The 26,645-nt window shown below is 28.0% G+C and overlaps 7 protein-coding genes and 1 pseudogene across 8 annotated transcripts in view; 2 read left to right on the forward strand and 6 right to left on the reverse strand.

The window, feature by feature from the left end:
* Positions 1-297: 297 nt before the first annotated feature.
* Positions 298-5,979, reverse strand: l(1)G0007 (ATP-dependent RNA helicase l(1)G0007). Its single transcript, XM_015334578.2, has 9 exons — positions 5,094-5,979; positions 4,789-5,021; positions 4,264-4,547; positions 3,547-4,148; positions 3,321-3,464; positions 2,690-3,235; positions 2,244-2,610; positions 1,283-1,958; positions 298-1,172 (listed from the first exon to the last, which is right to left on the reverse strand). The coding sequence occupies exons 1-9, from the start codon at positions 5,550-5,552 to the stop codon at positions 1,091-1,093; spliced, it is 3,393 nt and encodes a 1,130-aa protein (XP_015190064.2). The 5' UTR covers positions 5,553-5,979; the 3' UTR covers positions 298-1,090.
* Positions 5,980-6,124: 145 nt separating this feature from the next.
* Positions 6,125-10,732, forward strand: LOC149032977 (ceramide synthase 5-like). Its single transcript, XM_015334953.2, is given in 11 exon segments — positions 6,125-6,473; positions 7,034-7,954; positions 8,584-8,789; positions 9,012-9,076; positions 9,079-9,128; positions 9,227-9,339; positions 9,408-9,738; positions 9,918-10,036; positions 10,121-10,265; positions 10,344-10,440; positions 10,549-10,732. Coding segments are annotated over 10 exon segments (1,140 nt in total). The 5' UTR covers positions 6,125-6,473; positions 7,034-7,951; the 3' UTR covers positions 10,560-10,732.
* LOC107073969 (pancreatic triacylglycerol lipase) lies at positions 10,437-13,451 on the forward strand. The gene is made up of 5 exons (XM_015334954.2): positions 10,437-11,867; positions 11,947-12,095; positions 12,167-12,343; positions 12,440-12,715; positions 12,795-13,451. The coding sequence occupies exons 1-5, from the start codon at positions 11,638-11,640 to the stop codon at positions 13,031-13,033; spliced, it is 1,071 nt and encodes a 356-aa protein (XP_015190440.2). The 5' UTR covers positions 10,437-11,637; the 3' UTR covers positions 13,034-13,451.
* Positions 13,014-14,482, reverse strand: LOC107073970 (5'-AMP-activated protein kinase subunit beta-1-like; annotated as a pseudogene). Its single transcript, XR_016176136.1, has 4 exons — positions 14,284-14,482; positions 13,944-14,219; positions 13,709-13,859; positions 13,014-13,287 (listed from the first exon to the last, which is right to left on the reverse strand). The product of XR_016176136.1 is annotated as a 5'-AMP-activated protein kinase subunit beta-1-like (transcript).
* Positions 14,483-16,079: 1,597 nt separating this feature from the next.
* Positions 16,080-18,116, reverse strand: LOC149032978 (uncharacterized). The gene is made up of 4 exons (XM_089171310.1): positions 17,801-18,116; positions 16,786-16,904; positions 16,560-16,695; positions 16,080-16,374 (listed from the first exon to the last, which is right to left on the reverse strand). The coding sequence occupies exons 1-4, from the start codon at positions 18,017-18,019 to the stop codon at positions 16,324-16,326; spliced, it is 525 nt and encodes a 174-aa protein (XP_089027436.1). The 5' UTR covers positions 18,020-18,116; the 3' UTR covers positions 16,080-16,323.
* A 76-nt stretch (positions 18,117-18,192) lies between these two features.
* On the reverse strand, positions 18,193-19,173 carry LOC149032979 (ceramide synthase 6-like). The gene is made up of 3 exons (XM_089170958.1): positions 19,010-19,173; positions 18,386-18,500; positions 18,193-18,309 (listed from the first exon to the last, which is right to left on the reverse strand). The coding sequence occupies exons 1-3, from the start codon at positions 19,171-19,173 to the stop codon at positions 18,193-18,195; spliced, it is 396 nt and encodes a 131-aa protein (XP_089027084.1).
* An 824-nt stretch (positions 19,174-19,997) lies between these two features.
* LOC149032980 (ceramide synthase 6-like) lies at positions 19,998-22,256 on the reverse strand. Its single transcript, XM_089170959.1, has 7 exons — positions 21,757-22,256; positions 21,530-21,650; positions 21,342-21,448; positions 20,942-21,272; positions 20,557-20,675; positions 20,311-20,461; positions 19,998-20,093 (listed from the first exon to the last, which is right to left on the reverse strand). Exons 1-7 carry the CDS (start codon positions 21,942-21,944, stop codon positions 19,998-20,000), a joined length of 1,113 nt encoding a protein of 370 aa, XP_089027085.1. The 5' UTR covers positions 21,945-22,256.
* A 426-nt stretch (positions 22,257-22,682) lies between these two features.
* Positions 22,683-26,645, reverse strand: part of LOC149032981 (uncharacterized) — a 78,204-nt gene continuing 74,241 nt past the window's right edge. Inside the window, exons 4-8 of the mRNA XM_089171207.1 lie at positions 24,282-26,361; positions 23,941-24,131; positions 23,532-23,871; positions 23,078-23,442; positions 22,683-22,993 (exon numbers count right to left, since the gene is read on the reverse strand). Of these exons, the coding sequence (XP_089027333.1) occupies positions 22,926-22,993; positions 23,078-23,442; positions 23,532-23,871; positions 23,941-24,131; positions 24,282-24,391 (1,074 nt within the window). The 5' untranslated portion in view covers positions 24,392-26,361 and the 3' untranslated portion in view covers positions 22,683-22,925. The remainder of the gene's footprint in view (positions 22,994-23,077; positions 23,443-23,531; positions 23,872-23,940; positions 24,132-24,281; positions 26,362-26,645) is intronic.

The raw sequence follows: 26,645 nt of genomic DNA on the forward strand, positions 1-26,645 counted from the left end.
TGCTCCATTCGCCCGTTTCCTCATCGCGTTTCGCACCGAAGATTTTATGAAGAACTTTGTTTTCGAAAACCCTAAAAGTATCTATAATCGACATATGCTAAAATAGTCAATTTTTCAAAAATTTATATAAAATTGTTCAATGTTTCAAATCATTTACAAATGTAGTATTTCAAAAGCATTTTTCTTTTTCTAACCAAAATTATTCCAAAATAATACACAAAAAAATATGTGTATTTAGGTCAGTAGAAATAATTTTTTTTTTTCATGTAAGCTTCTAGCAGATTATATAAAAGAGAATTTATATTTTATATATTCACAGCATTTGCATTTAATTAGAATTATATATTAAAGGATAACACATATGTATACGAATTTTTATAAGAATACTTACATATATATTACATATATATTGAGTAGGTCATATGTATGTTTATACAAGTACATAATTTTTAAAAAGATAAGAGATGTATATGTGATCTTTAATTTGATTTGCAGAATGGATGAGATAGATATCTTGCTTAACTAATATATATGCATAAATACATTTTGTGTCTAGTCCATAAATAATAACGAATATATTTTGAAAAACATTAACCCATTTGCATCATAAGCGTATATATACGCTCAATTTTTTTTTGTCACTATCACCGGAGCGTATATATATGTGGCTGCGTTCGGCATTGAATCCAAATATTTAATTAATAAAATAACACACTCCCTAACAGTATAAGATCACAGAGACAAGCACCGGTACTGATAACTGTTACACTGCTTTGATGTAATGATGATTTGTTATTTTGCTTATTTTTGTTATCTCTTATTTTTTTTTACTTTTATACAATTTTACATCTAAATACATAATAAAAATTTACGGTGATATTTTTCTTTCTTTTCCTTTTTCTTCATATTTCCATATGATGCAAATGGGTTAACAGTTATTACGTTAGATGCTGTATTTTCTATGCATATTTATTTACAAAAGTTTGGCTTTTTTTTTTTTAAATATATTTGATTTGTATAAACATCTATAACCTATTATGCAAAAGAAATGATATTTATATTTATGTGAATATCACATATTAGAATTCGCTTATAATCCCAGACGTCCTGGAGTTTTACGATACGGTGCTGGCGTACCTGGTTCTCTAATGCCTGGTGTAAGAATTTCTTTCCTAGGAATAAACAAAATGAAATAAAAGTAATAAGAAGAATAAAAACATGGAATAAAAGATATAAAAAAAGGAAATATTATTTTATACAAACATACTGAAAAAAAACTTACTTTTTAACAGAAGCTTGTTCGCGTTCTAGTTGTTCTTGTGCTCTTGCTTTCATCTCCTCTTCTGCTTCTTTCATTTGACCTTCCATTTCGTGCAAATGTTGCATCGCTTGTCTTCGTTTTGCACGACCACTTCGTCCTGTTTCTTTAACACTAAAGAACATTGGACCTAGTTCTGCTAACCAATGTCCATCTACCGCAGTTACACATTGCATGTATTCTTTTGCCGTCATAACTAGTTCATGGTAAACAACATAGTCAGGCGTAAAACCCATGCCAAATAAAGCTGATGTAGGATGAAGATGACACGGCATTCCTGTACGACAATTAACATATTCGCCTATACCCTTCAATCGTGCTGCCTGATGGAAATACGCAGAACATATGCATTTCCGTACTATATCCCAATCAGTGCCGCAACTGACAACTTCCATTTTTTGTTGCTTTAAGATTTCTTCCAATTGTTGACGCACTTCTCTGACTTTACGTATAGCTTTAGCATGTATGAAATGATCGTTACACCACGACGTAGAGTACCCATTAGCTTTCCATTGGTTATATACATTGAGGTAAGTTAAGTGATCTGATTCTGGAATTTGAAATTTTTCTCTTGCCGAATCAGAATCTTCTTCTCGACCTTTTGGTCGATAAAATATTGAAGGCACTGATAACATGGAAACTGTAATAACACATAAAAAAGATTATTATTGTAATTGTACCACATAAAAATTGGAACAATTTATGCTAATATTTAATAATTTGAAATTGAAACTATGACTAAGTAATTTTATTATAATTGTATAAGAATTATTTTATGGATTGATAATTTCTTGACAAAATAAAGATCATAAAATTATGGAATTTGTACTGTTTAACTAATTTTTTATCATTTTGAAATTTGGTAGTTTTCACATAATTTAACTAAATTGTTGGTATATAAATAAGATTTAAATAAAATATATACCTATAATTAAAATATCTGCGGTGCAACCAAGTTGAGAAGCAACTATTAACATTTGACATTGCGGAGGATCCAAAGGAAATTCTGCCATTTGACGTCCTAAAGGTGTCAACCGTCCTGTATGATCTAGAGCACCCAATATCCATAATTGATATAAGGAATTAAGTATATTATCTTGTGGTGGAGGATCCATAAAATGGAAAGCAAGTAAATCTTGAACTCCCAATGATTTTAGAAGTAATACAGTGTTAGCTAAATTTGTACGCTGAATTTCTGGTACTCCTGTGGCCAATAACTCATCTAAATATTGTCTACGAGTGTATAATCTGTAACAACAACCAGGTCCGGTACGACCAGCTCTTCCAGATCTCTAAATTGGAAAGGAAAATAAAAGAATTAGATAATAATAATCAAGATATTGAGTAAAATAAAGTTAAAAATAAGTATACCTGGTCAGCATTAGCTCTTGAAACAGGATATACTTGAAGAGCATCCATACCAATTCGTGGATTGTACACTTTTAATTTACAGTAACCCGAATCAACGACAAATACAATTCCATCTACTGTCAAAGATGTTTCAGCTATATTGGTTGCAACAACACATTTACGTAATCCACCTTCAGAACGTTGAAAAATTTTCGCTTGTAAATCTGACGGTAATTGAGAATATATTGGTAAAATTGAAAGCGGAGGAGCCGATTCTATCTCAGCTAATCTTTCTTTCAATGCTTCGCACGTGACTTCAATATCTTCCTGACCAGGCATGAATACCAGAATATCTCCACTTTTCGGTTGCAAATGAATTTGCAAGACTTGTTTTACAGCGGCGTCTACGTAATCTTCGACTGCATTTTTTGCATGTAAAATCTCAACAGGAAATGTTCTACCAGGAATCTGAAATGTTGCCGCGTTTCCAAAAAATGCAGAAAATTTACTCGAATCCATTGTCGCGGAAGTTACGATTAATTTTAAATCATGTCTTCTTGCAACAACCTGTAAAATTATTATTTATAAAGTAACGATAAATAAATTTTATACTGAGATAAAATAATTTGTAAAAAATATATGTAAATATTACCTCTCTAAGTAAACCAAACAAGACATCGGTAGAAAGAGATCTTTCGTGAGCTTCGTCCATAATTATAACGCTATATCTATCTAAATCACCTTCTCGCAAACTTTCTCTTAACAAAATACCATCCGTCATGTATTTTATAACAGTCTGTAAAAATAAACAGTAATAATAAGTTATCAAAATGTTTTTATATTCAAAAAAGTATATAATATTTTATAACATTACTTACATCTTTGGATGTACAATCTTCAAAACGAATTGCGTAACCAACTTTTTCTCCTAATGCTGTAGCCATTTCATCGGAAACTCTTTTGGCAACTGACATAGCAGCTACTCTTCTGGGACACGTACATCCAATTATTCCATTGCGACTATAGCCATCTTCGTGAAGGTATTGCGTTAATTGAGTTGTTTTACCACTTCCAGTTTCTCCTACTATTACGACAACACTATTTTCTCTAATAACATTCAAAAGTTCCTGTCTTACGGCAAATACAGGAAGACTCCTTCTTTGATGTTGTATAGATCGATTTTTTGCTTCTCCGGTAATTTCATTGGAACCTATATGTCTTGCATATTTCTGTCCAGCTTTAAAGTCTGTTTCTTGACCGGGAACTTCTTTATCATCTTTTCTTCTGTCACGTACACCCATAATATTACCAATATGAGTTCCAGCCAATTCCCAGTGTTTCTTTTGTGCTCTACGACGTTCTTTTTGTTCACGATATGCTCGTACCAATGCAGAACCTTTTCTTGCCACAAGTGCCATATCAGAAGTAGGATCGCGCACGGGTACAACAGGCTCTGGCTGCTTGGTGAATACGATTCGTCCTAATCAATTAATGATTACATTGTATTGTTTTATATATATATCAGCAATTAATAATAATCAAAATAATACGCAATCAGCATAAAAGTAATACATTTCAAAATAAAAATAACTTACCATCTAAAAATGGAGGTACTACGTTATGAACAAGAAGATGAACTCTTCCTTCCGCTTCATCATCCGGATCATCATCATGATCTAAGGAACTTACAACACCAGAAGTTAACATTCTGTTTCTTTCCCATAATTCATTATCTTTGTTTATTTGCCTCTGTTGAGCTGAAACTCGCTTTTGTCTTTTTGCCTCTAATTCCATTTCTTTCTTTTGAGTATATTCTTCTGATACATCAGCGAAAGCATAGTTTTCTCCATCATCTAATGCATACCATTCTCTATCAAGTCTATAGGAAAAAAAATATACATAATTCTTTAATTATTAAGTACACAAAACAAGCATTCAGTGCAAATTTGCCATAAGTAGGACTCGTGTTTTTCATGAGTCACATGTGTTATAATGCAAGGCTTAATATATATTTTGTATCGTTGTCTGTACAGTGATAAAACTCTATAATTAGATTAGTTATAAGAAAAGGATTAAAAATAAAATAAATAAAATAAATAAAATAATAAAATAACAGTAACCTTTGCTGTTCTTCCTCCCATAATTCTTTTTCTTCTCCATCTATCATTGGCGTAGTACCGGAAGGTCTATTATCCTTCACCCAAGAGTTATATTTGTACGAGGGTGTAAATTCACTTCTAACGCTGTCACGACTATCTCTAGAAGCGTAAAGGTTTGGTGTAGGATGATCCCAACTTGATTTCTTTGGTTCTTCATCCTCATCGTCATCCCAATTACTTTTGGATGTAGGATCCTGTCAGAATGATAATTATTACTTCAAATTCTACAATTGATATTTCGTAAACATTTTATAGATGACAATTACCTTGGTCCTAAATTTAGGTGTTTGCGGTTCATCCTTAAATCGAAGCGGAGTTCTTCTTATACTATCTCTGCTTCGACTACGTTCCCTATCTCTGTCTCTATCCTTTCTATTGTCTCTGTCGCGGTCATAATATCTGGAATGCTTGTCTTGCGCGCTTAATCTTTGATGTTTTAATCGCGTTTCCAATCTTCTTTGTGCTTCGGTATTTACTCCACCTGTATGAGTAGGTGTTTCCTCTTCATAAGATCTATACCTTTTTTTTCTTGTATCTAATTTGAATTTAGATTCTGCAGGTTCTTGCGAATTTTCTCGTCGTTTCTTTTCAGCTAGTTTATCCAAGCCCAAAACAGACGATTGAGGTTTTTTAAATGTGTGATCGGATGCTTTTTTTCGAATAATTAAACCACCAGGTTTATTGTCAGATCCTTCTAACCTATACAAACTGGAATCCTCCGACATAGTTCTTCACTTTTTATTTAAAAAACTTTACGTGTATTTTTATAATGTTTTCTTTTTATAGAATTTTTATATCATCTTATAACGATATGTATACGTGTATAATAAAATATAAATATTTTATTAAGTTTTTCTTCACTCAGTTTTAAAATACACAATGGTAATATTAAACACCAACTAAAAATACAACGAAGAAAGGTTAAGTTGTTAAATTTTTGAAGGAATGTCTTGAAAAGATGGCGCTGTTGTCAAAATGCTTGTAAAGCTGTATTTATAATTAGTGAGCAGAAATAAGATTAAAATGTTGACTCGATATTGCAGATTTATTTTATGTACAACGTTTTGTTATTTACCTACATATGTCTATTTTGGTTTGAGACATGGAGCAGAAAAGAAATCTCGCGTTACCCTCGGTAGATCTTATTAATCACTGTTTAGATAGTTTGGCGATCGACCCGTTCGTAGGTGACAATGTTATGCACTAGCTTAATGTTACTGCATACTTTTCCTAGGGATTTTTTAAATTCAAGGTAAATTAGAACGATCCCTAATTAGAACTTTTTCGTTACGACTTGCTTTGGCGCGAATATCATTTTATCAAAGAATATAGAAGAGCGTAGAAACTCGCAAGTCCGGTTTTTTATTTAACCAGATTCATTTTAATTAGCACCGGGACCACCAGTGGGCGATAGTAGGTACTTAACGCGATGACTGTATAATACTATCAAAGAAAAGTACAATTTATCAAAGAACTACACCAGTGGTTCCCAAAGTGGGCGATATGGCCCCCTGGTGGGTAATGAAGCGGTCCAGGGGGGCAGTGACGACCACAGGTGACTTTAGGGATGGGGGAAATAAACTACTAAAAAGAGAAAAACGTCAGCGGAGGTCGATTCGCGCTGCTATATTATGCTACACAACAATGTCAGTATATTGATACTTTGTCAATAATAATAAAATATTAGAAAGAAATTCTCTTATTTAGGCTTTTATGTTTCTTATTCAAATAGTTTTTCTCAGTTACTAAAAAAAGGTCAACAATTAACAAAATTAAGAAATTAATTTTCAAGGGGGTGATAAATTTTCGAACGGGTCAGCAACTTTAGGTATATTTAGGATCGATCATAAACCAGACGAACGAAATTAAAGAAGAACTTAAGAAAAGAATCAATTTAGGCAATGCATGCTTTTATTCAGTTAATAAATTACTCAGCTCGCGGTTGCTGTCTAGGTGATTAAAAATTAGGATATACAGAACAATCATCCTGCTAGTAATCCTTTATGGTAACGAAACGTTGTCGCTTACGTTACGGGACGAAAAGAAATTTAAGGTTTTCGAAAACAAAGTTCTTCGTAAAATCTTCGGTGCAAAACGCGATGAGGAAACGGGCGAATATAACGTAGAAGAACGTACATAACGTAGAAGTACATCGATTGTACAACAAACCGGACATTATTAACGTCGTAAAATCACGCTGTTTAAGATGGGCTGGTAACGTGGCGTGCATGGGGGAGGATGGAACGGCGCATAAAATATTGGTCAGTATACCGAACGGGAAAAGACCACTATGTAAACCGAGACTTAGATGGAAGGATAATATTAGAAGAGATCTGAAAGAAATAGGATACGAAGACCGCGAATGGAAGGATCGCGCTCAGGGACGGGAAAAATGGCGGGATTTGGTATTTGTAGCAATGAACTTTCGAGTTTCTAATGCCAACTAATAATAATAATAATAATATTTTACGTTTACTCATGAGATATTTATATTGTTCAAAAAGATAAATGTATATAAGCGCGATATAGAAATTGCACTGACGATTTTCTAAAGAAAACTGAAACAGTGTATTGTTAAAATAAAAAATCTAATATCACCTTGTTAGTAGTGTTTATTTCATGATAGTCAACTGTTTGAGGCATGTTGCTTTGCAAAATACTCGATTAACATTTTTTTTTACCGCTAGCCGATTTATCTGCTTTTAATTGCAAATGCTCATCAATAGCTAGCCGATTAATTGACTTTTATATTGCTAGAAACAAATGCATGCGCGTCTAAGCCAGTAATAACTGAACGGCAGCCTTAAAAACGAGCGGTTAATAAAAGTATCTCATGTAAAGTATGAAATAAAAATATAAATGGTATGAACGTATATGTACGCTCTTCGTAACCGAGCGTCAAGTTTTCTAGAACGTGTTTTCGGTCATACTTCAAGGGCGTATATATATAACAGTCGATGTGAAAGTTACATTATCACTGGAGAAAAAAAATACGCATAAATTAAGTGTTCGGAATGTTGCAAAAACTATTGAAGAGCAGTAGAACCTACATAAATCTCATCGATGGCAGTGCAACGGCGACTCGAGAAATGTGCAGTCAGCAAAGTATTAAGATTCCGTTAACATGGTAACGTAATAAGAAAATCTAATTTTTATTCTTTAAATCATTGATTGAATCGAAAAAACATGAAAATGAGATATTTCATGACCAGTACGCAATACGTTAATTGGTCACGATTGTCAATTCGCAACGCGCTTGGTTCTGAATAAAAGGGAATGAAGAGCGATATCGCGACGATTCGGAATTTCTCGCAAATAAATGAACTGCGTGGCACAATTCGACATAGATTTTTAAAAACCTTTGGTACTAAAATGGTTAAATAGTGAAAATAAAATTATTGCAGTGCGGCTTTTCCGGAAAAGATTAATACAGTAATTTAAAAAATCTATGGAATTAAAGATAAATTCATCTTCAGAACAAATGATAATGATTACGCTTACGAGTACGCGGTTGAAATTTTGGTCACCATAAATATGGTTACCGCTTTATATGACATATGAACACTTAGCCGATCGATCGGGAGATCTCCCCATTTCAAAGTAAATCGGTTATTGACCGATCGAGGAGATTTCACCTTAGCAATGAGTTTTTCTTTTTTTTTACTTTTAATTTTGTTTTGCATAAAAAATATGCAAAAGCGTTAAATGAATTTGTTACCGTAAGATAATATAAATGAACACTTAAATTATTTTCAGACTTCTTGGATTTCAAATAGTGAATATCAGTGCGCATTACCCGCTAAAAATGCGTGGTGGAAACTGAACAGTTCGCTGTGGTGTGAGCGATCGACTAAGTGTGAGGATATAAATCTACATATTAAACAATATATTAACAGTCAGCATGTATTATTTCTTTTCCTAATGAGCTTATTCCTCTTCATTATGAAATATACTTTTGAAAGGTAAAAATTTAAATATTTTATAAAATAAACTTAATATTCGTTAATTGTTTGGATTAAAAAATAGTTGTATAAAAATTATTTGTAGCATAAAGCGGACATATAATACTCATTTCAATTTACATTTATTGTTCTATGGTTTATATATGAGGTGCAACTGATAATTTCCTTAAACTTTTTCACTATTTATTTAGTTCCTAATACTTTTGTTTTTATTTGGTACAGATATCTCTTCGTATTGTTTGGACAATTTCTAGGTATAAAAGATGAAAGAAAAAAAAAGTGCGACAAATTGAAATATTGAAGAAAGCTTATATAAATAAAAAAATAAATCATGAACAAGTAAAATTTTCTTACTTACAATTAAATAAGATTTTTAAATATTAAATAGTATATTTGTATATATTAAAAAAAATTATTTTTATTTTTATTTTTTAAAGATATTAGCATTAGCTAAACAATTGAATTGCTCAGAACGACAAATAGAAAGATGGCTAAGATTTAACAAATTTCAAGACATATCATCTACCTTAACAAAATTTTGTGAAAGCTGGTAGGTCAAATTTGTATGTAATAGGTTTCGGTTTGTATAATATTTAATAACTCATTTATAAATTTTAGCTGGAGGTGCTTTTATTACACATGTATGTTTATATATGGCCTTCTTATTTTATGGAATAAACCATGGTTTTGGAATACGACTCAATGCTATTATAACTACCCCTATCATTCAATTACTAACGACATAGGGTGGTATTACATTATTACTACGGCAATTTACTTGATATCAACTATTACCCATTTCTTTGAAACGAAAAGAAATGATTTTTGGCAAGTGTTTATTCATCATATAATCGCTATTGTGCTATTATTTCTTACTTGGGTCAACAATTTAACAAGGCTCATCTCATTAGTCATTGTACTACATGATGCTTCTGAAATATTCTTAGAAGTAAGTGTTATATATTCTTTGAAAATCTTAATCTTTTTTCAATTTCATTATTCTAAACAAACATTTTATTAGATACATATATGTATAATATTTATAAATATATATTGTGTGTGATAATTAGACATAAATGATACAGAGTCATCTGTTATGTTAGTTGTAATATATTAAATTTTTTGTAGCTGGCAAAAACGTCAAGATATGCTAATTATAAAAATACCAGCAATATTATGTTTGTTATTTTTACTATATCATGGATTTGCACACGTATTGGTATTTTTCCATTCTCGATAATTTATAGGTAACTTTATTTTTTGTTTTAAGGTAATGTTTATAATAACGAAGTCATAGTATTGAAAATTTCTTAATGCTTATTATTTTTTAGTTTATTCTTTGAAGCACCAAAACATATGTCAATGTTTCCAACATTTTATGTGATAGAAGCGTTACTCTGCCTTCTATTTCTACTACATTTATTTTGGACCTATCTTATTATTAAAGTAGCATACAATAATTTCTACACTGGACAGGTACATATTCATAAATTTAACGATATTTTAAAATGATAGAAAAGTAGATTTTTTATTTATTAAACAAATGTTGTGTAGAAAAAAGGTGATATACGAAGCGATAACGAAGATGTTTCCGATGTATCTGATAATGAGATTAATTCATCTGTTAATGATACAACAAAATACAACAAACGTAATCTAGACAAGCATTAACTATTCTCAATATTAAGATACCATATATATATATATATATATATATATTTTTATGTAAATGTATAAATAATGGATTTCTTTTTTCTAGACCTAATATAAGTGGCACAATAAAATAGAAAATGTATAAAAATAAGATACAGTAAAACCTGTTTTTGTGCCGTCCTTTTTTATGCGATTTTTTTTTGTGCGATCTTTTTTTTATGCAATTTTTTTCGTGCGATTTTTTTTATGCCGTATATGAATCTCAGCGGCGTTGGCACTAGTTTAATGTTTCCTATCAGTGTACATATACATGTATGGACAAACCCTTACTACGTGGACTCCTTGACGATAAAGGAATTTAATACAATCACTGGATCAGGGCATAATCGCAAAGGAAATCGAAAAGGAGTATTTTTAATAAAAAGTCTATGTCTTGTAAAAGTTTGGTGTAAATTTTTTTAATTCAGTATTAGATTGTACTATTAATAAGTAAATAAAATAGAGTTTCTAGCAGTGAACGCAGTGGCGATGGTGGAATAATAGGAAGAAAGGTTGTAAATATGATTAGTGGAATATCGGTGTCAGTGAAAAATTCAGTTACTCAATTAATCGGAGATGTTAATGAAATTTTATTGGTTGTTAAAAGCTGAAAATAATAAATACCATATATTGAAATAGTTGAACAAAAGTGCTTAAAATAGTAGCGCCCTTCCGTACCCTGTATATATATAAAATGTTTGTTCATATTACTTTTTTCGCAAACTACAATTTATCATCATATTTATCTTACGTGTATCGAATGTTGAATTATTCAGTATTGTTAGAGATAAGTCTTCAAAAAAATAATTGTTGTTTTTAATCTTACTTGATAAATAATCACAAAAAACTGGTTAACTTGATTATACATAAACAAGTAAATGCGTTGGAAACCTGTATTCCTTAGTTCATGATTAAAATGCTTCAAAGAAATGTTAATAAACTACTTAATAGTATTTACGCTTGTGTGATAAAGTATCTAAGATAAAGCCAAACAAAAACTAGGCGAAGAAAGAGAATTTTTGCATATTCGCTTTATATATATAAATAAGAATATTTATACAAGAGAAGTCTTCATATTCCTACAATATTGTTATTGTTTCTCTCTTATAATTTGTTAAATTTCTATGATATTAAGTTAAGTTTTCGATAAACTAAAATGTTTTTATTAAATTTATTGATAAAGGCAATTATTTTTTTACTGAGTTGCAACTTAGTAATTTCTAAAGAATGGGAAAGTGGTTTGCGTGAAAGATATGACGGATATGGAGAAGATTGGATATTTATGCCAGATGGAAATGGTTTACCTCAAGTAGCAATATTAAAGTACGAGGATAATGCGAGAAATATTCTTGATAATAAACACATTTCTTATATTCTCTACACACGGTTTGTTTATTATATACTTATTTATCGTACGCAATGTATTATTAGAATCTTCTCTATATATTGGAAAATACAATTAAAGGTTTGGTCCAGAAAATGGTACAAAACTTATGATTAATGATACTGCAGGACTTCTCAATTCAGATTTTAAAGCATCACGAAAAACAAAGTTCATAACACATGGATGGAAGTCCAGTTCAATGAGTTCCGGTTTTATAAATATGAAGGAAGGTAGTGAATATTTTTGATCATAAAATTATATCTTTCTATATAATTGGACAAGTTTTATTTTGATTGAACAGCTTACTTGCAACATGATGATTATAACATCATTCTTGTTGACTGGGAACCTTTAGCAGCAAGTACCTTTTATCTTGGTCCTATGCAAAATACCGTTAGTGTAGGAAAGGATGCTGCTAATTTTATCGACTTTCTGGTCTCAGAAACTGGTTTAAGAGTCGAAGATGTCCACTTCCTTGGTATGTATCATCATATGCTTATTAGAAGATGAAATAAAAACTATTTGAAAAAATTATTTAACGTACATTCCTTTTATATTGTTAAATAAATCTTAGGTCATTCTTTGGGTGCACATGTTGCCGGTAATGTTGGAAGTGCAATAACTTCTGGTAAATTAGGAAGAATTACTGGATTTGATCCAGCTTTGCCCGGATTCCATCTGCTTACTTCTGATAAGACTCGTTTGGATTTAACTGATGCAACATTCGTTGATGTGATTCATTCTTGTGGTGGTATTCTAGGATATCTACAACCTGTAGGTAAAGTTGACTTTTATCCAAATGCAGGAACGGCAGTTCAGCCTGGTTGTTGCTGCGTTCCAGAAGTCATGGGTAAGAAATATCTCACGAAGACGAATTTTCAAAATAACATTACAACAACATTAACAAAATAATACCTCTTCTATTTTAGAAGCATGCAGTCACGGACGATCTTACATATACTTTACAGAAAGTATTAATTCGAAGACTGGATTTTCTGCTGTAAAATGTAAAAATTGGGATCGTTTTGTAAGTGGTGATTGTTCAGATTCTGAGGCAGTTTTAATGGGAGAACACGTAGATAAATCTGCCAATGGATCTTATTTTCTTAGAACAAGATCTGAGTCGCCTTATGCATATATGCAAGAAATAACTAGTAATGATATTTAAATTTTATTGAAATTATACTTTTTTGGAACGATTCTTATAATTTTTTGATAGTGATGTCTAATGATTAAGAAAAGAATCTACTATGGTCTATTAACTTTCATCTAAACAATTAAAGCTTGTCTCTTTGTTTTTTGCTTAACGCATTAAATACCACGCTGATCTTTATAGACCAACCTTAGACTTTTCATCCAGTCCATGTTGGTCACCAATAGCCGATATTCCTATGCTTTTTGGGACTGACAGATTATAGTAGCCTAAACAGAGAGTTTAACAAAAGAAGCTTGGCGTTTAACCCATTGATGGCCAACTACGAGATATCTCGTAGTATGTGCTGCAATTTTAGATTAATTACAAACGGTTATTTGTTTTAAGAATTATTACAAAGGTTGATTAAAATATTTATATGGTGTAAAAAACATTACTTATCAATTATTGTAAATATCATTACAATATTATATCAATAACTTGATATTATTATATTTTTAAAAGTTTAAGGCAAGACGCTCTAAATATGTCTGGCAGTCAATGGGTTAATCTGTTAATTAAAGAAAATATATAACACTATAATCTCTCTTTATAATTCTAAAAAATATATGAAATATTTGATTTAGTTTAATAAATAATAATTGTATTATGTCACAATAGAGCAATTTTTTCATTGATAGTTTGGCTTACCTATAATTTTTGATGTATGAATTTTTTGATTATATTCGGTTTGAATAGAAACACTTTCACTATCTTTAGAAAGAACTTGGAAAACTTCAAAGTTTGATTGTCTTATAGATACTAAGTTGTTTTTAGAACCCATACTATTGTCAACTATTATCTAAAAAGATGATTTAATCATTCTTTTAATCGTCGTTCTTAAAGTAGAAGTAAATTAACATTAATTAGTAGATCTATATCTCACCAAATCAGGATCATGTCTCCATTCTCCATCGACATAAAATTTGTATTGATGTTCATCTTCCGATAAGTCGATAATAGTAATAAAATCACCATGACTCTTTACCATAGGCAATATTTCCCATCCAGTGAACGTTCCATTGATATATACTTGGTCTCCACCGCCTTCCCATTTAAAAAATGTAAGCAATACTTTGCTACTTGCAACCTTTGTTCCTTCGGAAACTGTATTTGATCTTGAACATGAGCTATCAAAATTATTTTCATCCTGTTGGCTTGTCTGTACAAAAAAGCAAATATATATTTATTGTCGTACAAAATATATGTTAATAATTGTTAAGTACTTTTGTATAATAAGGCTATTCTTCTTCGTGAGACGACTGGAAGACTAGATTATGAGGATTTTTGTCAAAGATAAATGCTTGGCCTTCTTTTTCTGGAGAGGGTGGTGTGTGTTTTTTTACCATAACGAGGATCTCTATTTGAATTATGACTTTGACTCACTGTTTGATTGCTTCTAGCATTTCCCATTATTGTTTGATAATGACAGTAATTGAAGTACAAAAGTAATTTTTTCAATAGGTTATGTTCTCGTAATAAAAAGTAATCATGTAGAAATAAAATTTTTGTTTCTTTCTTACCAAGTAAAATATGCGAATTTGCTTTTAATACGATTCTGCTATTTATCACATAAATTGTTAATAAAGTGAAAAGTATACAAATACTTTGTTACACTTGTCATGTACATAATGTTACAATCTAATAATAAGAAGAAACAGTAGATGAATAGTAGTCAGTATATGCTTGATTGTTGACATTTGTAGTTTAGATAATAGGCGGGAAATTTGAATAAAGCTCTTTCATTTCCTATCTAATTGACTACGAATTTAAAAATGAAATTTATAATAAATGATATTGTAAAAATTTGATGTTATTAATGTTTGATATTTTAAATATTTTGTGTCTATAATTTTTACATATACAATGTTTTTTTAGGAAATACCCTTCGATTTATAAGGTAAGGTGTTCATGTTTCTCATTTTTCAATAATAACAATTATTTTTATATATAATAATTACATGATATTAACATGATGGAATAAAAAGTGTCCATACCAACAATTGATAAGGTAGAAAACAAAACAGATTTGCATTATTTTAGGGATTAGACAGACTTTCCTCCTAAACGAAAGTTTTATGTAATTGCGGGTATTATGCGCGGGTATAAATGAGAAAGAAAAAAATTAAGAAGCTTTAAGTTACGTTGATTTAAAAACAGAAAAAAATATATTAGTGCTAAGAGTAAGTAAAGAGATAAAAAAAAATAAGGATTGAGTAAGTACAATGATGAGATTGATTTATTAAGTACATTGATGAGAACATGAAAAATTGAAAATTAAATGCTCATCACTTATTATTCAGTATGGCTTACAATTTCTCCATGATAATACTTGAAAAGATATGAAATATTATATATTCACTTAAAAATCTGACATTTCATATACACCAATCTAATATTATTTCCTAAAGTTGATATACTTCAATGTATTAACACAGCATCTTCGACCATATCGTTAATGTAACTATTACTACATTTATATAATAATTGTAATTTTTATATAAATATATAATAATTTTTTTTATAGATATGTTTTAATCTTCAAATAAAAAGAATTGATTATTTATCGAGATGGAGTAGATACTATCACTTAATATCTTTTAACACATATGTAGGCAATAAATCGATCTTTATGACACGTAAATAAAAAAGTTGGAAAACCATTAACTGAAAACAATTAAAAAGATGATGTTTACATATGAAATAATTAAAATAATATCTGTGATTTGATAAAATAAATATTATGAGCTTTTAATGAAATTTAAAGAAAAATTTTTTTTTTTTTCAATATCATATAGAAACGAATTTGTGGGTTTTAAGATAATAGTCGATTAAAAATTTGGTATTTTCACATAGTTTTAACGCTAAAAGCCGGCAATTATTTGTAGTTCTTCAATAACAATTATTATAATATACTTTCGATATCTTATTTTATATTTATTTGTTCTTTGACGGTTGCCCAAATCTTTCGCTGAAGTTGCACAAGCTTTGAACGAAAGATTATGCTCCGTCTTAACGTCATACGATAAAAGCAATAAGCTAATAATATAATAACATATATTATAATATAATAAAAAATAATATAATTCGTAATGATAATTACGAATTATTTTGTGAATTCCGTAATTCCAGTTCATAATCCAGCAACGGTCACAGCAAAATCGTTCTGATTCGTACGAAAAATAAAATATATTCAATATTGTATATAATTAATATGTTCTTTGTCTTGACTTTCGATTTTGTTAGTTGTATTATTGGCAGTTGCATTATTGTATTCGTGCAATGAATCTATTATTACTTCTCATTCGATAGAGTATCTGTAACATTTTTTATTACAGACGAAATTAAGTAAATGTTTTTTTTGGAAAATGCGATATGTTAAATTAATATAATAATTATAACACATACGAGTAACATTGAAAAAAATTTAATTCGTATTTAACTTTATGAATTATAATATAAAAAATGTCTCAATGCATATATATATAAATTAATTTCTTACCCACGAATATATCAACATTTGTACAATCGCAATAAAGGTTAATAATATTAGAGAGCAATAAACGTTCAATATTAAAATACTCATTAACAACGTTTTGAAAGACCATCCTAGTTCTATCAATATATCCCAAAGAGTCCTAAAAATAGATAAATATGTTAATGTTAATAAATTAACAACTATATTTGTATAGAATAATGTATAGAAAATATAAAAAATATTAAATTACCTATAAATTGGAGACATATTCCAAATAATATAAGTTGTGTAATACGATATTATCGTTAATAAATACATATGGATGAATTGTATTTGATAATTTTCTGTATGTGTTGCTAATTCATCTAGCTGTAAAGAAATGTAATATATTATTGTATATCTTGTACCAAAATGAAAACTATTACTTTGTAAAAAATTATGAATATATTTTGTACTTTGTATAAAACAGATAGAAAAATTATATCAACAGCCTATTGAATACATATGACCCTTAAACTGACAAGATTTTTAAACAAAATTCATACTGCTGAACTTTTAATCGAATAACTTATAGTCAATGAAGCGCTAGTTGCGGTCAGAAAGTAAAAAACAACAAATCCCTGGAAATCAATTTAATAATTTCGGAGTTAATTAAGTCCGTGGCTTGTAAGCTAGCTGAAGGACTAAAAAAATTGATCCATATTATTTGGGAGAAAGAGGGTTTGCTGGATGAAAATGGAAGGTGTATATAATTTTTTCAGTGTTTAAAAAGAGAGATAGGACAATATGCGGAAACTATACAGGACCTACTCTCGTCATGTTATAAGGTTCTATCGAATCTACTATTACAAAAACTAACAGCATATGCAGAAATTGTTGATTTCGGCAAAATAGTTTCATGAGCGACCAACTATTCACAATTGGACAGCTGTTAGAAAAAAAATGGGAATTTCACTAGAGGATGTACTAACTGTTCATTGACTATAAGAAAGTATACGCCTCCGGTGAAAGGATCAAAATATACTACGTGTATTTAATTAATGTATCAAGCTGGTATTTCATATCAGCTTTTCTTTTAAATATTTTGATTCCTTCTGTACTGACAAAAATTATTTACGCAATTTTCATTTCAGTAAAAAGAATCCACATGAAATGGATACTCTACGTAAATTGAGAGATAGGTGCATATAAGAAGTATATAAAAATTAATGAAGTGAAAAATAATACGAATATTCAAATATAATAATATTATATATTGTACTTACGTATCTATGTTGATCATAACAACTAAATATAAGTATGAGTACCGAAGTAATCCTCACGAAATTTATGGTCCATGATATATGCAACAATATAACAACAATTGTCTGTTTTATAAAAGTAAATGTAGATCTTGGTTCTTTCAACAAGAAAATAGTACAATACAAAAGCCAATAATATGCGAAATTTAACATATAATACCACCAAATATCATTAGTTACCATGTGATCTGATAAATTAATATAGCATAGTTTTATATTGTTAAACCATGGTTTATTCCGAAGAACAATAAAACCATAGATAAAAAAACATATGGTGCTAACAAACCTCCAACTAAAAATAAAACATTTTATTAAATATAGTTTTAAAATATATGTACAATATTTATAACTTTTATCTACCAGTCTTCGCAGAATATATCTAACATACATGGTTTGTCTTTAAGAGATCTATAATATAACCATTCACATATTTCTGGTATAGAACACCTCAATTTTCTAGCTAAGTCTAATATCTTGAAAATAAAATTAATTAATGTTAAGATATTCTATGTAGATTGTTCAAATATAATTTTATTGAGAAACATTTACCTGTCTATGATTATTTATTATTTGCTCAATATAAGCTCTTTCTAAGATTGCATTTTTCGGTATTGTTTTTGGTTTTATTAAACCGAACCATTGGCCAATAGGTTGAAAGAAATATCTGTATGATATTAATACAAAAGTATTAGTTTTAAAATATGCAGAGTGCAAAGTCTACTAAATTTTACTTTAAACGTAAAATCATTTTATATTATAGTAACAAATATTTCAGACATGATTGAAAACTTTGTTGTGTTTTGGTCTGTCAATAGTTTTTTGTTGGATTCGTGAGTATTAGAAATGAAAAATTAAAGTCAGCATTTTAGTCATATATTTTTTTTTTATTATCATAGGGGTATTATTGTAACCAGAAACAAATTAAATAATAATTTGTTTCTGGCTTACAATAATAAACAGTAATTTTAATTTGTAAGATGCAACACTCTTAAATCGTCCATTTTAAGTAAATGACGGCAAAATAAAAGAAATGACGAATGCCAATTGTCATATAATTACGCGAGAAACAACTAAGAATTTGAATTTATCAAATTTAGCAATTCACGATTGTTTAAAACTTCTGGCATTTTAAATGAATATAAAAATAATTTTATGAAATATTTAAATTCTTACCTTTTAAGAATCCATCGTATGCAGATTAAAATTATAATTAAAGGAAAAATAACTAATAAACTTTGATTATTTGGGTAGTTGTCCGTCGAATTTACCTGAAATTTATTCCATGTTGAATTGGAAGGAAACCATAAGTATCTCGAGCAAAATGTGAATATTTCCATTTTAGTTTTAAATATTTAAATAGTTAGTCTAAGAAAGAAGATACACATGAAATGAACAAAATAATCATTCTAGGCAATATCTTTCATAATATTCTTAATCCTATTTGACATTTATTTGTATTTGTTTAGTTATTGTCTCTTTGTCTTATGTATCGTGTCAACAATGTTTATTTGATTTATTAGATTGTTTCTATAAATTGTTGTAAAATTATATTCCATTGTTTTTAAAATTCAATTATCCGTTATAATTTAAATTCGATAATTATTATACTATTAGATGTAACAATTAATTGGATACTATGATATTAAATTCATTGCATCAAAATCCCAATTTTTTTCGTTAAGGAAATAATGTCGTTGTCAATATATGATTTCATTAAATTGTTAAGTCAGAAGTCTGTCCAATAATAATTTACATATTTGAATGAAAATTTTCTATATTTATCTAAGGAACATTTGTAAAATTAACGTACAATATTTTATTTATATAATTTATTACTTTCATTTAATATTAATTCAATAGAACTAATTATAAATACATCAATAAAAACTGAATAATAACGAAATATATTTTAATACTAAATGTATCGATATCTCATATGTATTTCTAAAACTACGAATCAAGTGACTCGTCTCAGAAAAATTCATATATTTTAGTAAAAAATATATCATTTATGTAATAAGTATTCTTTATTTACTCAAATAGTATTATAATTTGTAAGAAATATTGTCAGAAAGTTTCAAAAGGGTTATTTGATTTGTCGTAGTAGGTTCAGTGTTGATATGAAAATTGATTTTAAATATTAGATCCTTTGATTTTATTTTTAAGTGTACGAGAATGTGTCGCTTTCAGATTCAGTGATTGAATTGTCTAAAATTTCATCACTGAGAATATATAAAGGATCTTTAGGATACTCAATCTAGAACATTTTAAAAATAAATACCAAATTAAATTTAATCATTGAACATTTAGTGTAGCTTTTATTACGAATGAGAAGTTCTAAATAAATGTAATGAATATCATGTACTAGCTCAATTAAAGAGATATTTGTAATATGAAATTTGATTTGTTTGTTAAAATTATTATTTATCTAATAATTAAAAAAATTTCATTGTATAGTTAAATTTATAATATACCTTTAAAGAAGATAAATATTGAATTTTTAGTGTCAGTCTTTTGAAAATTTTTGTCCATTTTTTATCTACGAAATAAGAAATGTTCAATAATAAAATAAACAAGTGACATGCTGGAGATACTTCTATTATTTGTGGTAGGATGATCCACGAACTAAAACAATAAACATTATCTTTCATATAACAATATTGCTATTATAAAAGAGTTTTAAAGAAAGTTATAAAAGATTTGTAGTTATTTGTAGTTACCTTAATATTATATTGATTGGAAAAAATAAAATATGAGTAAAAATCCATGTTATGTCGAATAAAACTGATATAATATTATTGAGCTTGTGACAATTAGTATATTTGGCAATATTCGAAATCTGCAAAAAGTAAAATATATATTTTATTTTTTTTTTAAATGAAAACTGTGAAAACTCATTTATAAAATGAACTTATTTATTCAATTATTAATATACAGTGATTTCTGTGTACAAAAATTTCAAAATTTTGCATTATAAGCAAATATCAATAATTTAAAGTTGATAGCGAGAATGAATACGAATACTCCTTTAACTCACTGTATATGTAAGGATTAATATCCCATGTAAAAAAAAAGAAAAATATTGTAAGAATATACTACACTTACTTCTAGGAGATGCTTGGTAGGACACTGTATAAGTATGATTACTGAGCCAATTCTTACAAAATTCAAGATCCATGACATGTGCAACAATAAAAGAGATATTATATGATGAATAAGAACATGCCAATAGTCTTTTTGTTTCATTTCAAAGAAATGGGTGAAAATCGATAACCACTCAAATCCTATAGATATCATGTAATGAAACCATAAGTCAATAGTTAATGTGTGATACGGATAGTTATAATAGCATTCCTTTATATCCCATAAATATGGTTCATTCTTTAATAAAGTAAGCCCATACATAAATAAGTATGAATAGCGAATACAATTCCAACTACAATTAAAACATATTATTTAACATTATATGAAAGATAAGCTTATTATATATACAAACTATATCTACCTGCTGTGACAAAATTTTGTAATAATGTTCTTTTGATGATATGTCATCCTTAACCAGTCTTTTATATCTTTTTCTGACCAATTTAATATCTGAGCTTCTTTTTTTATCTTAAAAATAAAATTAATAAATAATACAAATATACGATTGAATTTTTTGTAATTTTATAATAAATAGAAAGAAAAATTTACCAGTTTATGTTCTGATATTGTAGAGTTATAAGCTTCCTTTAATATTTTATATGGTTGTAATGTTGGTTCCAGTTCTTCATAGCTTATACAAAGAAATTTGCCCATACGTTGAAAAATATTCCTATATAACGTTAATATAAAAGTATTGGTTACAAAATATTTAATTAATATGACTAAGAGAATAATAACTATATCTTAAGAACTCATTAATTTATTTAAATTCTTACCTATCCAAAATATTTTTGATAGCGAGGAGAATAAAAGCAAACATGAAAGGATATAATAAATGACTACATTCAGGATATGTATTTTTCGAATTTGACTTAATGTGGTCCCATGTTAGATTGGATGGTAACCAAATATTCGGCGACCATATTATATCCATTAACGATACATTTTTTGGAGTTAGAAACATTTTGATAGTTTGATAGTTTTTAGAAAAGTAAAACTAGAATGAGCTTTGTTATTTACAGCATTGTTGACTATTACCTTATTTGTTCTGTCTAACATTCGTTTGTTTTCATCAGTTTATAGATTCTTCGCTTTCGGAAATGTATTTATTTGTTTGGTTGTGAGTAATGTCATTATAGGTCATTACAAAGTATTTCAAACTAATTGTATTTAATTGTAAGATTTAATATTAAATGATTTGATATTTTTAATATTGAATATATTCTAGATTTGATAAATTAGGATAGAAGACATGGAAAAGAATGGAATAACTTAACGTTGTTTATTATCGCGGTATGAAATTGTCGAAAATAGCCTTATTATCGTTCAACGTATCGGACACAAATCTTAATTGATTTTGATGAATAAGTCCAATTTAAAAAGTGAACGTTCTAACGTTTTAATGCATAATTCGAATTTTATAAAAATTTTATTGTTTATGAATATAATCGTTTTCTAACATACTATTTTTTATTTTTTTGTTTTCGAGAATATCTTTTCCGTAAGAATAAAGCTTTTTAAAAGATTCAGAGTTATTCACAAAGACATCTTGTTTATTTTATAAATATTTTTCTTAGAATTCAAAAAAAACAATTTAATTAAAAAGTAACGAAGAAATTCTGATATTTTGGCTAAGTAATGACGATTTTTTTAGGCAAAATTTTCAATGATAAAGATTATATGAACGATTCTTAATATCTTGAATTCATTTGTGCTCTTAAAAGTTTTATAAAAGTAAAAGCCTATTGATAAGAAATGAATCTGAATCAAGTAATTAAGAACGTTACGGTCGTTAATTTCAAATAGGAAAAACACAAATGCTTGAACGTTACATGACATTATTGAGAGTGAATTCTGTAACAAAAATTCGAAAGTATATAGCAACGACTATAGGTGTTAAATAGTGATATAATACATTCCAAAAAGTTAAAAAATTCTTAAATTTTTAATCATATGATATTATCATGAACATCGATTTTTTCGTGTTAAATATATGGTCTAATCTCCTCGCAGCTGAAATATATATATAGATAAATCATTTTTCTGACATGCATAAATAAAATATTATTTTTATTTTTGATTGGACATCTTACTAACTTCTAAAATGATGATATGCTTCATAACCAGTTATTTTAATAACTGGCATCATTGGGAAATGTTCTTGAAAAACTTTCAATTCGAAGTCACCCAATTGCAATTGATCATTAGAAGTGTACATAAAACCTATCGATTTTTTTCGTGACTTCATCGTTTCTTTTATGATCCTTAGTTTATAATTAACCTTTCGGCAAGTTTCATCTACTTTATCGAGATAGAAAGACTTGACATCCATCTTTGACCCACGTATTAAAATGCAAACGCTTTTTGAATCATATGCTTTTTCATGTTCATTATGATCATGATTACAAACTGATATATCATGTACTACTCCACCCCATATATCTACATGTGTATTTGTAAACCTACGTTAAAAGCTAAATTTGAAATATTTACACACACAAAAATTAATTATTAATGAATATAAAATAATAACAAATATTCAATATATTACCAGTTCAATAAACATGTTTCTAATTGTCTGTAAAAAAACGAACCGGTATCATTGGTTAGCCAAATTATAAAACTTTTAGTAGGAAAACGGAGTTCAAAATATGGTTTGAATATATTTTTCAGTTGCTCGTTTTCACTGAAAGAATCATCGATCATAGAATTTAATTCTTTACAATATGTTCCATTTAAAGAAAAATTAGTACTAAGAGTTAGCGTAGATATGACCATGTCTTGTATTTCAGGAAAAAACAATCCTACAATAGAATTCGTGTCTTCTATCACAGAATAATTATGTACAACTACTGAATAATAATTGCGTGGCAGATACTGGCAATGACATCCTTTAATGAAACAAAATATTTTTAATAACAATACTTTATGAATTTATCCTCATGCTAAATTGAACATACTTTTTGAATCTGCTTCTTTAATTGCAGTGGTAATTAAAAATATATTAAAAACAGTTGGTATGTGACAACTCTTTATCATATCTAGTTTTAAAAAATTCCACCTAAGAGGGTGTTCCGTTTCTCCTCTCTTTCTTTTAATACATATAGGACCTCTTGATACTTGTACAGACATTGCTGCTTCATACCAAGAACTATAATAATAAACAAAGAAATAAAGTTATGTTAAATTTCTTTTATGTAAATACATTTATTGTACGATCGGTCATGTATCATACAAAAAGTAAGTACAGTTAATTATTAACGCATTTCATTATTAGTATGAATGTTTGTTGTTTATATACCGACAAACTACAGCAGCATTTTGTAGATCTTTTTCATTTAAAAAATTAAAAACTTCCTGCAAGCAGTCGTAGTTTAATTTATTCCACACTTTATATTTCAAATTCGACATTTTAATAATATGTAGCTTTGGAGAATATACTATCTTTAATCGATTTATTTATATTTCATATAGTAAAGGGAATCAAAATGATCGGATGTACGTTCGATTATAATCTACAATAAAATGATTTTCGAATAAATGTGGATCAAATATCAATACTTTATTTTTTCGATATACACACTTACATTTCGCGATTAATCGTGGATAAAAGACATTTGAATATCAACGTTAGTACTTACTTAGTTTATTCTATTCTTTTTTCACAATATTTCTTCTTTTTGCTTTTTCTACTAGTCGAATAAGTATGCTGGCTGGTTTTTATTTATTTAAAAAAAAATATATAATATATATTACGTCTAGGAAGATTTATACAGAGACTGGCTGTTTAAGTTTATTCGAATCTGTTAAGGTAACTATCTTCTCATTGTCAGATCACATTACGAAGTAATTCATCTTGAATATATGAACGATTTATCCTATGCAAACAACATAAATACTGTAACCGCTCTAGTAACTGTTATTTTACTTATAATAAATTTGAATTTCCTTCAAAATATTGATCTGAACGAATATTGAACTATTTACGATACCTAATAATGTATATACTAGCACACATAACAGAAATAAATAAGTTTCGTTCTATATCCATCGATGAAATATAAGTATAACATATCTTATAAGAGACTTTTGTTAATTTTTCCGAACGATCGTTAAATGCATTATATTATTAATGCTCTAAAAAAGTATTTTGGCATTAGGTTTTCAAATATTTTATTCTGTGTACGACGGTTAAGTTTTTATTATTATAATGATCTTTACTGTGTTTATTTAGTTTTGTAAAGGCTTTCAATATCTTTCTTGTTCAAAGTTAAACACACGCAACATAATGAAATTTAATGCTTGTACAGAAATCTCTATTACAACTTTTATCATATTCTTACCATTTACCATTTTTTATTATATGATAGAATTTTTTTGTTCATACAATTAAATACTGACACTTATGGTTTATTAGGAAAATTTATTATTACATTATATTAAATATTAATTATTATTATTATAATAAATATTAAATTATTATTAGAAAATTTTTACTTTTATTTATATATATTATTATGTACGCATAAATCCTCTTTCGATTATGAAGAAGATATCAATAATAAAAAATATAACAACCATTTTTAAAATTATATATTTGAATTTAATTTTAAAAGTATTATTGTTAGAATAAATATAAATATAATAAGTAATTGTAAACTAAAATATAGTTACAAAAACAATTTCAACAATTGATGTGAAGTAGATAAAATGACTCAATTTCGACAAGATATGAAAACTTCAAAAAATGTTTATTATAATAAATGTTAACTATGTTATAGGTGAAGTTTTCAATAAAATAATCAGTACTTTAGGTTTCATTATAAATTTCAACAAGCTTTGCCTATAATTGCACATTTAATTATATGTTATTATCATAAAGGTTGTTTTCGGTAAAGAATCGAATACACTTGTTATTTGTGTGTAAGATACTGAAATTAATGTATAAATAATTAATATTTTTTACATAATATATATAAAAAAAAGAATTGTTTTTTCTTTTATAGACCATTTACTAACCATCGTTATTTCCTCCAAATGCTTCTAAACCAAAGTAAGATGCTAAAATCATTTTCGGAAAAAATTGTTTTATCGTATTTAATTGTAAGTCATACAATTTAGAAGCAGCTTTAGTAACAAAAATTAAACCAATTGAATGATTTTTTAATTTTATATTTTGCTTTAAAATTTGGAGTTTATTTTCGATATCTACTTGAGTATTGATATTGCCATCTATGCATAGAGAAAAAGTTTCCATATCTGTACCATTTATTAAAACTACTGCGCCATTCACGTTTTGACCACATTCATGTGATTTACGATTGCAGACTGATAAATAAAATATTTTTCCACCCCATACAGGAATGTTGCTATTTGGAAACCTGTGAAAAAGATAAATTCAAAGTATTTACATATCTGGAATACTAATTTGTTTTCTATATTTACATATTACCATGATTTCAAAGCTATTTGTAGAGATTGTGAAATTGTACTTCTACATTCGCAGATAAAAATAAGACAACTCTTTGTAGGACGATTATTATTAAAAAATGGTTTGAACATACATTTAAGTAGATTAGTATTAAAAAGAGAACTATCAAACCATAATTTTGCTTCTTTGCAATAGATTCTACCATATTGATAATGCTGTAGAAAAGTTAACGTA

The sequence above is a fragment of the Polistes dominula genome, unplaced genomic scaffold, assembly GCF_049000335.1.
Source record: "Polistes dominula isolate Pdom_NZ unplaced genomic scaffold, Pdom_raw_medaka contig_31, whole genome shotgun sequence".
Classification (NCBI taxonomy): Eukaryota; Metazoa; Arthropoda; class Insecta; order Hymenoptera; family Vespidae; genus Polistes; species Polistes dominula.